Genomic DNA, 18534 nt, shown 5'->3' on the forward strand with positions numbered 1-18534 from the left:
GTTGGTGCTGTCCTGGTGGTTAGTAGATGAGAGTGCCACTTAGAGTGACGTTAGCTGTGACACTGAGCCTACATTACACGTGTTGCATGTTAGAAAATGATGCATACCTGGATGTGGTGCAGCTGGTGGTGTTCTTGAGAATGATGGTAACTCTACCTATGGCCTTGTGAAGTCTGTCTTGTCTGGCAATCTTGTAGTTAGGGAGATGGAGGGGGATGACTGTGGCGATGTCAGGTGCCAATGCAGGGTTCAGCCAGATTTCCTTGAGGAAAAGCATGCACAGGGCATTGTCGTTCAGCAGGTCCCCAATCTCTGTGATGTGTTTGATAAGATAGCAGGTGTTGAGGAACATGTATGCAAGCGTGGAATGTCGGGTGGGTGGTTGCAGGACTGTGTGAGGATGAGACTGGGGTGTTGGGTGCTGTTGGTGCGGTGAGTGTTGGGCGTGGATAAGAACATGAAAACTTGCAGGAAGCGGAGGGACCTACAGACCTCTCATTCAATGCACCTTATTCCTGACCTGCAGACTTCCGGCTGTTCGAGCGCTGTCTCTTTTCCATAGCTCTGCATGCACATAAACCCCGGCCAGCAACACTCCTGCCAGCATCGACATCCTTAGTTTGCTCTGTCAGTGCATCTCAGTACAGGCCTGTAGCATTTTCCACCATTCCAGCAATGACAAATGAGCACAAATCCGCAGATGTAACTCAGTCTTCATCTTTTCCTCTTGACATATCCTTTCGTTGCCAGGGAACCGTCCACGACATCACAGGGATTTTCCCACAGTCCTATATAAGGATCATCAAAGATCTACCGGATAAGATCGTCACCATCAGCTGGCTGCGCTGCTACCTGCACCGAGAAGATCGCTGTGAGATCAGGTGATAAAGGGGGCAGTGTGCCAGTTAGAGTATAGGGAAAGAAGGCTGCTGCATGTACAACGTTCACACATTTAGATTCCTCTAACAGTACACAGGCAAAGTAACTGTCATTTTATTTATGTAGCGCTTACTACCCCTGATGCATAGAAAAATTAAAATTGTTATCTTGAAATGTGCACATGTGAGTCTGAATGAGTAGGATAAAGGAAGGATAGAGGAGGGAAGAGTCTAGAAATTGTTATTTAGGAGATCATATTAGTATAACGAGGCTTGGGGTGATCAAGGAATGATAGAGTAAGGAAGAGTTAGGAAAGGGTCTTAGGGAGATCACAGTAGTAGAATGAGGTTTGGGATCAGTCAGTGTGGAGGTTGAGGATTTATTGAGAGAGGTATAGGATGAGATATAGAGTAGTGCATTGGAGGGAGTTAAAGGGTTTTTTTTGGAGCAAAGAAATAAATATATAGATACATAACACAGAAAGGCTATACATGTACAAGGAAAATAACAAAGAGATGTAAAATAGTATTGCATAAAGTTCCATAGGTGCATGTAAGAATAGATAGTCCGAAATTCAGACTTTCAGGTGTTGCTGTATGTAGAGCTAATTTGTGTATTTAATATATATATATATATATATATATATATATATATATATTCACTGAAAAAACCATAGGTTTCACACATGTTATAGTTAGCGGAAATTTTACTGATAAAAAACCAGTGAAATTCCCCCGTTATAGTTAGTGCAGGCAACTATAACTCACGCGACCGCAATCTTCTGCTGATGCTAATACTGTATTTAGACACTTATTTGCCCATGTCTTCTTCCATACATTTTTAGCTATACATATATTACAAATATTTTTTTTTCATAAAGACACATATGTCATCAGCAGAAGATTGCGGTCGCGTGAGTTATAGTTGCCTGCACTAACTATAACGGGGGAATTTCACTGGTTTTTTATCAGTAAAATTTCCGCTAACTATAACATGTGTGAAACCTATGGTTTTTTCAGTGAATTTGCAAGGTTTTTTAAATGCTAATTCCTAACTATAACGTGTGTGAAACCTATGGTTTTTTCAGTGAATTTGTACGGTTTTTTAAATGCTAAGTTACTTTACACCATTCGTGGCGTGCGCGCCCACTTAACGCAGTTCGTTCCGTGCGCGCACGGTGCGCTTCGCGCACCGTGCGCGCACAGTAAGCACGCGGTGCGCTTCGCGCACCGCGTGCCCACTTTACGCAGTTAGTGCCGTGCACGCACGGTGGGCACGCGGTGCGCGTAGCGCACCGCGTGCCCACGTTACGCTAGATGGGCCATGTACGCATGATGCGCTTCGCGCACCGTGCGCACATGGAGGACATATGATGCACTTCGTTTTGAAAGGTAATATTTTAATTTTTCGTAATTTTCCTGGGTGGAGAGAGTGTGGATAATTTTTTCTTTTATTATTTTTGTTTAAAATATTGTGGTTTTCCATACCTCTAATAAGCCCTGAACATTTGGTGGCCTGCGGCCTCCAAAAGCACAGGGGGTGGGGAGAGTGTGGATAGTGTTTTTTTTTTTACATTTTTTACCGTACGCGTACGGTAAGCGTAATCGGCGAAATTAGCGAAAAAATATAAATTGCATTTTTGGCCTTGGGGGGTCTTTGGGGACTCCCTCAACATGGCTTTGTGTGTGGGAGCTGTCTAAACAGCCCCTTTACATGTTGTTTGGCTTTATTTTACAACCTAACTCTCAGTGCGAGAGAGAAAATGGCGGCCGCCGCTTCCTGGTTTCGGCCGATTCGAATGTTTACTAAGATCTAAGAGCCAATCAGAATCGCGCTCGCGCACGCCACCGTACGCGTACGGTAAGCTTACGGTAAGCGTACCGTAAGCTGGCTCAGATATATATATTGATTTAAAGGCTGTTTTCTAAGAATCTACTGAACAGATTTACACCAAACCTACAAAAGGCACTTCCTTGACCTGAGGACTACCTCTCTGCCAAATTTCAAGTAATTCTGTTCAGCCGTTCGGGCTGTAGCCCTGTCTAAAGGTCCTATGGAAAAATGCATGGGAAAAACGCGTTTTGGGACCCCCCTTTTATCTCAGCCCCCGCTTGACGAATCCTCCCGAGACTTTCAGGGTAGGAGCGGAGCGTAGCGCCCCACCTATTTTGAGAAATTCACGAGGATTCGTCGACCGGCGCCAAAGTTATTCCAAATAGAATGTTGCGGTTTTCCTATGGAAAAGGGGTCCTAACTATAACTACCTACTGGTGGCGACCGCCAGTAGGTAATATATATATATATATATATATATATATATATATATATATATATATATATATATATATATATATATATATTTGCTACCAAATCCGACTTTCTCCAAAATCAGACACCGACACTCAGGATGCTTTCAGCCGTCCGGCTTGGGTTTTATTTTCTTACGTAACGCGTTTCGGGACGCATCCCTTGCTCACACAATCTAATGTGGACCAAACGTTTTCATTTTAAGCAAAAAATACAGGGTCACATGATTCGCTCCTCAATAGATACGAACAACAGACTATTATTGCCATAACGATTGACTTTTTCAATACAACGTTATCATGACATAGTGCCAGAAATCTTTCTTATATTCAAATTTATCTCATTTAAATAAAATCAACAATGGATTGGATATAAAAATTATTTACAAATATTTCATATATTTACATATTTATATTCAAATCAAAGCATCCATAAAAAGTAGGAGAAAGATTTCAAAAAAGAATAACATTGTGGACAATAACAATCTATCAATAGTGTATCTCTCTTCAACATCATTACGCAATCATTTGTAACATTATTACACACATCATGATTTAGTCATGTAACTCTAGATCCCTTGTCATAGTTGATTTGTCCATCGCTCCTATTTTAGGATCAACGAAGTTTTCAATGAATAATTCATTTGTAATCCATTTTGGTAACCTTTACATCCAGGAACCAAGGCGGAAAAGACAGGGGAAAAGAAAAGACACATAATAATATCATAATAGGACATACACTGGTGACATAATTAAACAATAGGATTCAACTCGATACCCATAAAGTGCTAGTGCTTAGTGCAATTCAATGCTTAAGAGTAAAGTGCTAATGCCTATCTTTGTGCAAAAAATCGCAATGTTATCACAATAAAGTGCTAGTGCAACAGTATAAAAATATCGGGGAATCCCATAATCACTGTAATACAACGGTTGTCCTATAATCGATTATATTGGGTAGTATGTAAAGAAAGAAGAGAAGAGACGGAGCAATCAATCCATCACAGGATAGTTATATTTAAAATCAAAATTTAAAACCACAACTTTTTTAAAATCAACGTAATTGGGAATGATACCTCTATTTTAAATGTATATGTAGATCTTCTTCAATATTCATACCATGAGGACTTTTTGTGTTAAACATGAGTATGTATTTAGACTCTAGTTTTCTTAATTTCCTTTCCCTATCACCTCCTCTTTGTTCTTTAGGGACTTGGTCAATGGCAAAGTATATTAGATCATTAGTATTGCCTTTGTGAAATTCATTTATGTGACGGGCAACCACATAATTTTTGTCATTATTAGTGATTGCCCTAAGATGCTGCAGGATACGCACGTGGACCATATGAATAGTGCTTCCTATATACATCTTAGGGCAAGAGCATTTCAAGACATAAACAACAAATTCACTTTTACAATTTAGTGGCTTTCTTATTTTCCATGGACTATTCAAAAGGGGAGACAATATCTGCTGTGTATTTTTACCGTGTCTACAGGCCTTACATTTAAAACATTTATGGAAGCCTGGGCTTGCTTTAAGCCAACCCCCACTTTTCTTCGCTTCAAAATCTGTTTTAAATAGGTCATCTCTCATAGATTTAGCACGGTTAAAAGTCAACAAAGGAATTCGTGTAACCTTTCCCTTTAGAATAGGATCCTGCTTAACAAGGTGCCAGTGTCTACTCAGGCTATCTCTCACTCTAGCCTGGTATGTACTGTAACCAGTAATCATGCGGATCTGACTTCCAGTATTCTTCCGCTTTTCTTCAACTTTTTTAGTATCTGGTTTCAATAATGCACTTCTCTCCATGTTTGCTACTTTCAATTGAGCCTGTCTTAACGTTCCCATTTTGTATCCTCTTTGGAGAAATCTGTGGCTCAATGCTTCCTGAGCCTGTCCTAAAGCAGTAGTCTCACTGCAGTTGCGTTTCATTCTCAGATTCTCTGCATAGGGGATACTCATCTTAAGTTTAGTTGGGTGGAAACTAGCTGCATGCAGGATCGAATTTCCTGCAGTTGGTTTTCTGAAAGTGCACGTTTGGATTGAATTTTGTGCAATATACACCTCTAGATCTAAATAAGTCACTCTCTCTGAGCTTATGTTCTCAGTAAATTTTAAGTTCAATTTGTTTATGTTTATGCTTTCAATGAACTTCTGTGCCGATTCTCTTGATCCGTTCCATATGATGAATAAGTCATCAATGAAACGGATCCATTTAATGACATTTTCTCTCCACTCATTCATGTAGTCAACTTTGAGCACCTGCTCCTCCCACCAGCCCATGTGTAGATTGGCATAGCTGGGGGCGAAGCAGGTGCCCATCGCCGTGCCCTTATTCTGTCTGTAAGTATCACCTCCAAAAAGGAAGTGATTGTTGGTGAGACATAGCCTACACATCTCCAACAGCATATTAGTATGCTGGTAGAGATTAATAGGTCGCGAATTTAAAAAATGCCTCATTGCCCTTAGACCATCTTCATGGGCAATACTTGTGTACAGACTCACGACGTCCAATGTTATGAGGAGATAAGACTCCTCCCATCTTATATTCTCTAATTGATTCAAGAAATCCCTTGAATCTTGAATATAAGCGGGTAATGCCCTCACATATTGTTGTAAAAATGAGTCTAAATATCTGGAGGTTGGTTCAAAGAGACTCCCGATGGCAGAAATGATGGGACGCCCTGGTGGTTTATCCTTGTGTTTTGTGTATTTTTGGTATTAAATATAATATAGGTACCACTGGGTTGTCCACCTTCAAAAACAAATATTCTGGTTGATTAATCAACCCAATTCCTCGCCATCGTGCAAGGTCTTTCTGGTATTTAAGTTTGATTTCAATTAGATTGCTATTGGGGACTACAGAATAACATTCTCTGTCTCCCAATTGTAAGGCTGCTTCACAATTGTATGCTTTAAGGGACCACAACACTAGGTTTCCACCTTTATCTGCTTGCCTTACAACTATATCCTGTCTACTTTGAATTTTAACCATCACAGATTCATATTTTTTATCAAAACCTGAAGCTTTCTTTAAAAATTCTTTGCTAGAGTTTAAGGATATTTCCTTTAAATCTTTTATTACCAGGTCAGAGTATATATCCAGAGTATCTCTAGGGGTATTGGGTGTGAAACTCGATTTAGGTCTAAAATTCATGGTGGTACTGTCAAAAACATCTAAACAAAAAAGTTCATCTGCTTGACTAACTTGACTGACTGAATCTGCCACACCCATACCTTCCCCTTCTCTTATGAGTTGTTGACATTCAAAAAGTACCTGCATGTCCCCAACATCTAGATTTCCTGGTTCCTCGCTGACAACTGGTCTCATTTCCTTCCGATTAGTATTTTTTACATCAAAGAATTTTTGTAGTTTTAGTTTTCTTACAAACTTAAAGAAGTCAATGCGCGTTTGAGTATAATTAAAGTTAGTTCGTTTGCAGAAAGAAAAGCCTAGTGAGAGGATTCTTGTTTCTTCATCCGTTAAAACAAGATCCGTTAGATTTACAACCGTTGACTCTATTTCTTCCAGCCCTTGCGTTGAAATTGCTTCTTCTTCCCTGAACGTAATTCCATGGCTACTCCGTCGGTTTTTTCGCTTGCGTAGCTTTCTTTTCTTTGATTTTGATTTTGGAACGAGGGACGTTGGTTTTGAGTCCGGTCCTTGTATAAAAAACCAAACTCCTCAATTACCGATGGAGGGTTTACCATAGCCAGTGATTGTGCTCCTCCGTCTTCAGAAAGCGATTCAACATCCGAGCTTGCTACTGAGCTCAGATCCGACGTTTCTCCTGAGATGTTGGGTGGGGTATTAGTTGTTGCTTCTTTACTTGCTGAGGTCTGTACCTGTGAAAGACGCTGCTTCCTAATTGTGTCGAAGCGTCGTGCAAAAGTATAGATTTGACCGAGTAAGTAATCTTGTCTGTCACGTTGAAACTTAGTTGCTTTTCGTGCCGTTATTGATTGCTCGTACTTGGTTAAGCGGGTTTTGACGTCAGCTTTGAATTTAGCTGTTTCATCCTCTCCCAAACATTTTAGTAACTCCGCTTCCAACATGGTAATTTCAACTAGAATTTTCTCTCGGTCTCTCACAGCATATTTCACCAAAATTTTCATCATGCACTCAGAAGCCTGTGCATTATTGGCTGCCCACTCCTTTAACATTTCAGGATCAGGGTTTTCATACGTAGGGGCTGTCAATACTCGCAGACCTCGGGGAACCCTCCCCACATCCAGGTATCTGCTTAGCGACTTGACTTCCCACCACTTAGAGATTTCATTTCGATAAAGTTTCTCAATTTTTTTCTTTAGCGCTACAATGTTGTCATTAGACTCCTTTACTCCCGAATCCACTCCTGGTTTTGAAATTACTTCTGTGTTGCTTCTTTCACTAAACACAGAGTCAGCCGCTGCCTCACGTTGTTCAATAATGGTATCCATTCTCACAACGGATTGCAAAAAACGTTAGTTATTAGATATAGTTTACGTTGAAAATACCCTCTGCCTGCTGAGCGTATCCCGCCGGGTTTTCTAGGACCCAGCTCCTCTCCCCGTTGCCTTGATTCACTGACCGTTATTTTCCTTGGCGCCTTCGTTCGGCAAGCTGCTTCCGTGGATGCTCGCTGCTTACAGAAGACGTCTTCTCAGAAACACCGATCGAATATACAGGTAGGCGGCTCTGGGGGGGCTTCCTCGTAGTGTTCACAACACTCCGTTCCAAACTGCCAGAAAGTCGAGGATGCTCCTGAACGAGGTCGCGTCGGTTCGCCGCTGTTCCAGCAATTCAGCGGCACAATATTTGCTACCAAATCCGACTTTCTCCAAAATCAGACACCGACACTCAGGATGCTTTCAGCCGTCCGGCTTGGGTTTTATTTTCTTACATAACGCGTTTCGGGACGTATCCCTTGCTCACACAATCTAATGTGGACCAAACGTTTTCATTTTAAGCAAAAAATACAGGGTCACATGATTCGCTCCTCAATAGATACGAACAACAGACTATTATTGCCATAACGATTGACTTATATATATATATCCTCCAAAGTTGCCCCAGAGCTCAAGGACGCCACTCCTGCGGAAGAGAGTTCAACAGAACTTTTTATTAAAAAAACAGCACACCCTTTCTTAATCAATTTAACAGTCCCTCACGCGTTTCGGTGACACTTCACCTTAATCGTGGGCGGGGCAAAAACAAACCATGGAGAACACACTGCAAACATACTGTTCCATTAGCATGCACTCTCCAGTGAATAGCATGTTGGGTGTTGCAGTGCCGATATTTCCCTCAGTAGAGTCCATGTATTTGTCCAAAGTTACAACATTCACAATGTTCTCACAATGTTTATAGCCCTCCAGTGGGCCTCGAGAAAGGATGTGCAGTTTTAAATCAATTTCTCCTCTGTGCTGCGATCGGGCTGCCATTCCATTACAGCAGTCCTGAAATCATTGAGCCAGCCGGTGCAATCCTCCACGGATAGATATATATGATCCAGTCGAGAGCAGTCCCCTCTATCTCGGCTTCATAAAGTCTTTAGATTTGAGTTTCATGGTCAACTGTGTCAAACTGTGTCAAAGGCAACTGAAACGTCCAAGAGACGTATTGCAACTACCCCTTCCGGTCTACTACGTTTTTACAGTCATCCCAGATGGCGATGAGGTCAGGTTTTAAACCTCTTCCTGGACGAAATCCTGTTTGGATTTGCCTGTTGGTGTTTATATGTAAATGCATTTATATATAAAGGGCCTTGATGTTGTAGGGCCCAACAAGTTTCATTGTGTTTCTTTCCAGCACTCACACACCAAGCAGGATAATTGGCATGTGTGAGAGTGGGGAGAACAACACCAGGAGTTCTCCTGCCACTGCCTAGCCGAATATACGACGTTACATCGCAGTGTTTACACCACGATACCTTTACAACGCAAGCATTACAATGCAAGTCGTTACAACAACATGCGCTGGAGGGTGCGGGACTTAGAAATAGTATGATTTACTATTCCAACTCCATTCTACGTACAGTAGGGAAGGTGTTGGAATAGTAAATCATACAATTCCTTAGGTTAGAGCGCCATCCAGCGCAAGTCATTGTAATGACTTGCGTTGTAATACCCGCGTTGTAAAGGTATTGCAGTGTAAACACCGCAATGTAACAGATGTTTCCCCTGTCTAGTCACCTCTATTATTCAAGTAAGACATTCCTGCAATTTCCATCTCCCCCCACCGACCCCCTCAGTTGCTCTCATTATGAGAAAGTTTTGAATTGGGAGGTTTAAACTCCAGTAAAATATATTACAAAGCATGGGCAACTGCAATCAACATATAAAACCCAGTCTCAAATTTCTTGTTTACAGTTGAGTTGGGACATCTTTAGTCCTCTTTAATAAGAAATGACGTAGCTGCTTAACGTAATAGATTATTACAGTTGAGTTCTTATGTCGTAATGCCTGTTGCCAACAGCAAGGTGAAAAGCAGGTCACAGAGCATAATTACATCTGTCAAAGAACAAAAAACAGAAATGGCCTTTTCTTCTAGTGATGTTTTTTTTTTTATATAATAATAGTGATTATTTATTATGGATGCTTCTACACATTCTGAGATGTAGCAAATTTTAATATGACTAACATTAAACTCGTTTTAATATATTTGTGCAACAAATTACTACTTTCTTGTTGCCTGTTCATTTTGCAGTGCAGATTTGGCTTTTATTTTTCATGTTTGCAATTTTACTATCTCTTGCATATGAAAGAATAAGAAGCCAGATTTTAAGCTTTTGTGGAGAGTGTGACCATGTATTATAAGGAATAAAATACCCTCTGTCATACAGTAAAAAGCTGTTGTAAGCCTTCAGCCTGCTCATCTATATGGTCACAATTCTCCTGGGTGACTTGTAATATCCTTATATGTACAGCACAGGTTTTTTGGCCACTGTATATAATATGGCAACATTGATATAAATATCATGTCTACCCACCTGTTTAGACATTAGTGTGTCCCATAGGGTTCCCAGTGCAAATAAAGCGAAATGCAACACAGCAGTAGCAGCATGCTTGAAAGATTGGAAGGTAGCTTCAAGAGAACATATTTTTGTATGACCAGCAGGTGGGGTCTCAGTACCAGGGTTCAGCAGACTTTGTCAGTCCCACATAACCAATGGGGATCATATATGCAGACCTACCAACTCACACAGTGCCACAGTGTGTCACATGATTTCAGCTCTCTTTACTCGGTCACCTGGTAAGGAGCCATAATCACACGGTGGCAGACAAGAGGATCTGAAAACCACTGAAAAGTGTGGATTTTCAGCTCCTCTTTGGAGGCCGTAAGCAGCCGAAGTCCTTTGAGAGATGTGGAAACACCCGAGGACATAGGCTGCAGCCCCAGCAACCTTTGTGTTTTTGGTTTATTGAAGGGGGAAGAGGTCGATGGGGCCAGGGGCAGAGGAGCCTAAAAGGTAGTTCTCAGTATAAAACCCCAACCCACACCAGGGCTAAGCCCCTTCTCACACTGCAAATTTTATTCCTAAGTTGGCAGATCTGTATATACACATGTTGCAACGAGAGTGTAGGGTGAGGGGAGAAAAAGGCAGAAAAAGACCATTGAAAAGTGACTTTTTAAAAATACTGTATATATATATATATATATATATTACCTACTGGCGGTCGCCAGTAGGTAGTTATAGTTAGGACCCCTTTTCCATAGGAAAACCTCAACATTCTATTTTGAATAACTTTGGCGCCGGTCGATGAATCCTCGCGAATTTCTCAAAATAGGTGGGGCGCTACGCTCCGCTCCTACCCTGAAAGTCTCGGGGGGATTCGTCAAGCGGGGGCTGAGATAAAAGGGGGGTCCCAAAACGCGTTTTTCCCATGCATTTTTCCATAGGACCTTTAGAACGAGCTACAGCCCGAACGGCTGAACAGAATTACTAGAAATTTGGCAGAGAGGTAGTCCCTAGGTCAAGGAAGTGCCTTTTGTAGGTTTGGTGTAAATCTGTTCAGTAGATTCTGAGAAAATAGCCTTTAAATCAATATATATATCTGAGCCCGCTTACGGTACGCTTACCGTACGCTTACCGTAAGCGTACGGTGGCGTGCGCGAGCGCGATTCTGATTGGCTCTTAGATCTTAGTAAACATTCGAATCGGCCGAAACCAGGAAGCGGCGTCCGCCATTTTGTCTCTCGCATTGAGAGTTATTTCTCAAACTTGATGCCCAAAAACATGTTACGGGGCATTTTTGACAACTCCCTCCCACACAGTCATGTTGAGGGAGTCCCCAAACATCCCCCAAGAGCAAAAACGGTTTTATTTTTTTTTCGTCAATTTCGCCGAGTACGCTTACCGTACGCTTACCGTAAGCGTACGGTAAAAAAAAAAAAAAAAACACTATCCACACTTACCCCACCCCCTGTGCTTTTGGTGGCCGGAGGCCACCAAATGTACAGGGCTTATTAATAGGTAAAAAAAACTAAATTTTGGCAACATGAAATTATAAAATCGAAATAAAAAAAACACTATCCACATTGACCCCACCCCCTGTGCTTTTGGTGGCCGAAGGCCACCAAATGTACAGGGCTTATTAAAGTTGATAAAAACCGTGTACGGAACGAACTGCGTTAAGTGGGCGCGCACGCCTCGAATGGCGTAAAGTAACTTAGCATTTAAAAAAACGTACAAATTCACTGAAAAAACCATAGGTTTCACACACGTTATAGTTAGGAATTAGCATTTAAAAAACCTTGCAAATTCACTGAAAAAACCATAGGTTTCACACATGTTATAGTTAGCGGAAATTTTACTGATAAAAAACCAGTGAAATTGCCCCGTTATAGTTAGTGCTGGCAACTATAACTCACGCGACCGCAATCTTCTGCTGATGACATATGTGTCTTTATGAAAAAAAAATATTTGTAATATATGTATAGCTAAAAATGTATGGAAGAAGACATGGGCAAATAAGTGTCTAAATACAGTATTAGCATCAGCAGAAGATTGCGGTCCCGTGAGTTATAGTTGCCAGCACTAACTATAACGGGGCAATTTCACTGGTTTTTTATCAGTAAAATTTCCGCTAACTATAACATGTGTGAAACCTATGGTTTTTTCAGTGAATATATATATATATATATATATATATATATATATATATATAATGAGGACTATCCTCCAGTGGCAGACGGGCATGGTTCGCGGGTGGCGAGGGTGGTAAATGCGGAACGGGACACGCCGAGGGGGGAAATGGTGTGCAATGTAAAACAAAATAGCGCTGTGATTGGGCTGAGCGTCCAGGTTGGATGCTCAGTCAGGGAATAGGGGCCTGACCATGTTCTCCATGCAGGCTGTAATGCAGCCTGCATGGAGAATAGGGAAAGTGCACCTGACAGTTTTTGGCAGCCCGAGAGGGCCGGCCAGTCATGTGCACTTAAGAGTAGGAAAACCACTCCTCCCCTGCTCTGCCCGAGAGCAGAGCAGCCCCCGCAAAGCAGCGGGAACATAAAATGATAATAACTAAAAGTTACTATAATTTTATGTTTCCTTTACTCTGCAGTGTACGGCTTAAAAGCAGTGGGGCAATGCTCCTCCGCCATAGCGGAGACGCCGCCCCTGCTGGCCTCTGACCTGGATCATGTGAGTGGACTTTCATGGTTGTTTAGAAAGGAGTATCTTGTGTGAAGACTTCAGTGCCGGGTGATAGTGTAAGCTGAATCAGTGGTACACAGGGCAGGGGATGGGCGGGGGTGAAGTGAGAGGCATTGGGTGGGTGGTAGGGAGTGTCTGGTGTCAGTATAGAGGAATAGATCAAGGGAGTGTTTGGTCGGAGGGTGTTGGGTGATGCAGTGTTTGATGCTTGCTTCAATCCCCCGTTTCTGATGAAGCTTTTTCTTTTAGGGACATCGCTTTGGAAGATGACGTCAAAGTTATACCCTCTTTCCAGGAGCTACTGGAGTTAATCAGGTACATTGGAACTCATTCTCAGCACCCACAGTACTCCTAATTCACAGAATACTCCTCTCCCTACACCCATAACACCCCGTCCCCAGAGTACTCCTCTCTGTAAAACCTATAGTACACTCTTCTTACAATGCAAAGTTCTCTATCCTCTGCACTACAGCCCAGCACCTAAAGTACTTCCATCTCTAAACCTTAAGAGTACTCCCATCCATGCACCCTGGAGCACTTCTATGCCAATATGCTGGAGTACTCTCTACCCAACACCGTAAAATAATTCCTTCTCTACACACTAATGAGCTCTCAATACTACACTGCTTGCTAATCCATCCTTTCACTCCTGAATATTTTCAGAGAACCCCAATCTCTACACAATAAAGTACTCACCCAAAGTAGTAGTAGTTTATTGTGCAGTTAATTAAAACCTTTACAAAAATATATCTCATTGATTACCGGTTCAAAACACACAATTATAAATACATTGTAAGGATGTTAAAACCTGCCGCCGAGCCCCCCGAACGAGTTGGTTAGTAAAGTGTGTTTTGTTAGTGAAAAACAGACAGAGTTTAAGAATTGGCATCTTAAAGGATGAGCACAATGGAATGGGCCGCTAGGCACCTGAAGTGGTTAGTTAAAAGGCTTGAGGAACTAAAGTACAAGGCAGGCTGTCAATATTAGTCAAGAACTTAGCAGCAAAGAAAGAGCAGTGATCATTGTTAGTCAGGTACTTAATGGCAAGAAATTACTTTTGAAGAGTAAACTTAGCATCAAAGGGGCTCAGGGCAACACAGATATTAATATGTATCATTTATTAGAACATTGGAATGTTGGGAGCTCCATTGTAGACAATGGAGTGCTCCACGCTTCTAAGGGCCGGTAAAGGCCAGCAGAGCAACATTCCAATGTTTTACAAAAGCCTTGCGGAGCTCGAGGGGATTTAAATCCCCTCGAGCTTCGAGAGGCCTTTGTATTATTTGTTAGAACATTCTGCCCTCTAGTGGCAGAATGTTCTAATAGCCTTATAGCCCTTGGTAGCAGGACTATACCGGCTATTAAAGTCCCGGTCCCTTGTTAAAGTAGCTCGCCTTCGGCTCGGGCGTTTAATGCTGGAGCAGGCCTTTAATTGCCGGTATAGCCCGCTACGGCGGGCTACAAGGCTATCATATCATATGAAATGCTCTAGGTTCACACTGGTGAATGCAGCCTATGCAAAGTGAAGAGACAACCATAATGAGTGTCCAAGAGTACATTGGATGTTTGTTGGCAGCTGTGCTGTGATGTAAACGATTTTAGGTGCCTGGCTCTGGGCCACCAATGGTGTAGACTGACCCCAGTTTTATTGCAGCCACTTTGTGGAAATGTACCTTTTTAGGGGTACAGTGGTGCAGGGTCACCCTTTTGTCCACGGGTTCAAAGACCAACAAAGTAGAGATCAGCACTGGAGTAAGAAATAAATAAGTTTATTAATCACTCATGAGTGGGCCACGTCCACACAGCACTCTCAAGTGCTGCCTGAGGTAGTACACTGAAGTCACAGAACACAGGGCTTTTATACAGGTTTTCTGCACTGTAAGCATGTGAACAGAAATAGGGAGAACAAGGTTTAGGAATAGTTTTCAGCAAACAAGGGCAGATGAATAACCACTTGGTCAGCAAAAGTGAGAGGGGGAGCAGGAGTGCTTAAGGCAGCAGTAAATGATTGCCAGTTAACATCTGAGACCAGGTGCTCTGGCAGCTACAAACTCTCAGCACGTACATTGCTTTTAGCTGAGTCAGGAAGTCAACTAAAATAGATAGCACAGGCAGAGTGAAAAGACGAAAGAATTACGAAGGAAACTTAAATGGACACCACAGCCAAAATGGCTGTCGCTTAGGCCAAGTAAAATATTACACGTTTTCCACAACTTCTGCAGCCACCTGGAGGAATTTGACTGTTTTATCATATAAGGTGGTGTTTTCTGGGTTCATGCTGGCAATTACTGCCTGACAGCAGGTTCGGACTCCCAAGCAAACTAAGGGCCTGATTTAGATTTCAGCGGATGGGTTACTCTGTCACAACGGTGATGGATATCCCGTTCGCCGAAATAGAAATCCCATAGGATAATATGGGATTTATATTTCGGCAGACAGGATATCCATCACCGATGTGACAGAGTAACACATTCGCCGAAGTATAAATCAGGCCCTAAGTCTCTGCAAAGCAAGTCTTTTCCTAGCTGAAGCAGCTAGGGGCAGATGATTAGCATGTGAGTGATGGTTTCCGCACACATGTCGCAGAGACGACACTTCACACCCTGAGCTGCAGTGTTCGATGCCCCCACTTGTTACAATCCCCCAGTCTCAGTGCTCCAAATCTGGCTTTAAGCCACAGCAGGTAGGTGCAAGTGGTATATTTCTACTGGTTCCATGGGGCGTAGAAGTTTATTCCTGCCCAGGTGTGTGAAAACTTGATCAGCACTGTCAAGTCATCCAGCCTTTTCACATTGATTGCAGTGACTTTTTTGAATGAGGATTGTAGGAGGTATTTCCCCCAGGCTTCTGTTAGGTAGAGGCCATTTCATTTGACCCAGAGATGGTGCCTGAACGAGGATCCTGGGCTGTCTAAATCCAGCCAAAGTAAGCAGTTCAATGTGTCTGGCAGGGCAAGTCTGACCTGTGGCAGAAATTTAAAAATTCTGTGCTTCTGGCCCAGGATTGCTGTATTATGTTGAATTCAAGCCTTATTTGTGCTGGTGGCACTCGCTATGGCAGATTCGAGTGATGATCTGGCCCAACAATGTGGCCTCAATGCACAGGGTGATTTCACTTCTATAAGACAGGGCAGGAGTGACCTTTGCTTTTATCACTTGGAGTAAGGGGTCTTGGCTCGGTGCTTTGAAGTTCTGGGCAAGAGTAGTAAGAGCGAGCATGAGGCATGTGTCTTTCTTTTTCAATGAGCAGATGAGATTTAAATGACCCTTGACTGTCCAAAATAAAATACCCAGGTATTTATGCTCAGTGCTGTGCAAAAGCCGTACCCCATTGAGGTGCCACCTGCGACAGCCTGCTGTTTTCCTTCTGAAGATAACCGTCATGGTTTTATTGTGATTTATTTCAAGATACTGTTCCTGATGGTATAGTTGAACAAGCAGGAAAGTTGGGGTTGACGGCCTTCTTTAGTTTGACTTAGCAAAACAAAGTCATCACGTATAATAGGTGTGTCATACAGTGGCCTCCCAGGTTGGAAGGATGGCAGTTGACTTTCTCTAAGGCCTCCAACATATCAGCGATATATAGATTGAAAGCATGGGGGCAAGTACACAACCTTGTTTCAGCCCCACGTTTGTTGGGATCTTCCTCAAAATATATGTGCCGTCCCCTAGTTTGACCTGCAACCAGGTGTTCGAATACAGCTTCACAATCGATTTCATTATGTCAGCTAGGAGGCTCCAGTCCTGCAGTTTGCGCCACAAAGAGCCTCTCGGACCGCTGTCTTAAGCGGCTTTGAAGTCTATGAAGCAGGAGTGGAGAGCAGATCCTCTCTGGAGGGCTTTGTCACGCATTAGTGTCAGCACCATCAAATTTGCTGTGGTACTGCAGATATCTCTGAAGCCGCAGTGATTTCTGGGTATAACCGGGCTTTGTCGGCCCCGGCTTTCAGGTCATCAAGCAGAAGGCTAGCAAATAATTAAGCGCTGTTGTCAGTGAGCGCTATATGTGGATAGTGGCTGGAGCAGGCGTTAGAGCCCCCCTAAAGATTGATTGAATAATCAATCCTCTCCAGGAGTCTGGAATGCAGTTTGTTACCAGGGGAATCCTAACAGTGATGACATTACCTTGGCTCAGAATGAGGGTCAGATGTAAAAGGGGTGTCTGTAGAACGTTTCGCCAAGGTTACCCATCTTTCCGCATTATCGCCAGTTTGAGTCTAGTCCGTTCCTCCGTTAAGCTGGTTAGACAAGTCTTTGGAGTTGAATTGACAGAGCGTACCACTAACAGAGCTGCGACGTTGCTCTTGGAGATTTCAATTACATCAGGGAGCACACATGACTGTTGGTTTGGAGACAATGACTCATTAGAATTATTGTTGATTGTGTAGTGTGTTGTCCGAGATTATATCATGCAGTTTCGGTGATGTTTGCGTTTGTGCCTTTTTTACCACCTGTTAGAATTTGGTTAACCATGGGCCAAAATTGTTTGATGTTCTTTTTTTTGCTTGCATACAAGAGATGGGCCCAAAACTCATCATTATTTTTTCATTTGGACAGCCAGATTGAGCTTCTAAAGTTGGCCCTGGATATTTTTAGCTTCAGTTTTGCAGCTGGAGAGAAAGGATGCCGCAGGAGGTCACATATATTATGATTCACTTCCCTCTTTAAGACCTTCCGGTTCCTTGTCAAGGCTCAGATGTCTTTGTAAGGGGGGAGTGCTTAGTCTGAAGTATATGGTCTGGGAGTAGTAATCATGGTTTGTTTGATCCGAGAGCTGATGCATGAGGCGATAGCTTTGTATTGGCACCAGATCCAGGTGGTCGTCTATCACCCTCTTAAAGTGTTCAGTGTAGACTCCTGAACTAGTAGTCGGGTCAGCCTCCAGTTGTAAGATGTGACATGCTAGAGCAATTTGCTGCGGTCTGTAATGATCTTCGAGGCAGCCCCTAAGGGAGAAATTATTAATGGATCTGAATAAGACGGCTGACACAAAGTCAAGTCGGTGTAGGAGATGGACTTTCCTAATGCACGCATCGAGAAAGGACGGGTGTCCCCACTCATTCAAGAGCCTGAGGTCCAAAACTTCGCAGTCTGTCAGAAAGGAATCTGCTAGGTTGCTCGCGTGAGTTTTAGCAGGCACCTTTTACGGTAGGATATCACATATTATGTCAAGGTCATTGACTTCCTGTCCTATCATGCTGCCAAACAAGTTTATGTTGAAATCTCCAGATAGCAGGATGTTAACAAATGGGAATGTTATATTTATCTCTCTTGTAATTGTTAGCAATCTTTTCAGTTTCGCCCTCTTTCCTAATCTGTCAGGCAATATGTAAATGTTGATGATCAGAAGCAGTAGTGGCTGGTGCTGTTTGAAAGTGGTGAGGCACACAATTAGTGGTGGAGCACACCGTAGCGAGCGAGCGAGCCTGAACGACCTAAAGAGGGTTCGGGAGGGTTTTCCCCCTGAGAAAATGTTGAAAAATGAGTGGGCAAATGGTGCATTTCCAAGCAAATTTGAGAACACATGCACTTTACTCTTCACAGTCAAAAACGAGGTGAGGGTTGGCCTAAACTAATTAATAATTAGTCTAGAGCAACGCTCTGGTTTATGTACATAGCAGCACCATGCTTCCAGTTACACCAAAACCCTCCAGAGTCCACAGAAAAACCACACTGCACTCGTGCACTTCTTTCTGTCTGTTTATGTCACTAAC

General features: G+C 42.6%; 1 protein-coding gene across 1 annotated transcript in view; it reads left to right on the forward strand.

Annotated features, from left to right (window-relative positions):
* The window catches only part of NCF4 (neutrophil cytosolic factor 4), an 80423-nt gene that overhangs the window by 48598 nt on the left and 13291 nt on the right, over positions 1-18534 (forward strand). Inside the window, exons 8-9 of the mRNA XM_085601330.1 lie at positions 751-881; positions 13071-13136. Coding sequence (XP_085457456.1) covers positions 751-881; positions 13071-13136 — 197 coding nt within the window. The remainder of the gene's footprint in view (positions 1-750; positions 882-13070; positions 13137-18534) is intronic.

This window comes from Triturus cristatus, chromosome 4_2, assembly GCF_964204655.1.
Source record: "Triturus cristatus chromosome 4_2, aTriCri1.1, whole genome shotgun sequence".
NCBI classification, from domain to species: domain Eukaryota; kingdom Metazoa; phylum Chordata; class Amphibia; order Caudata; family Salamandridae; genus Triturus; species Triturus cristatus.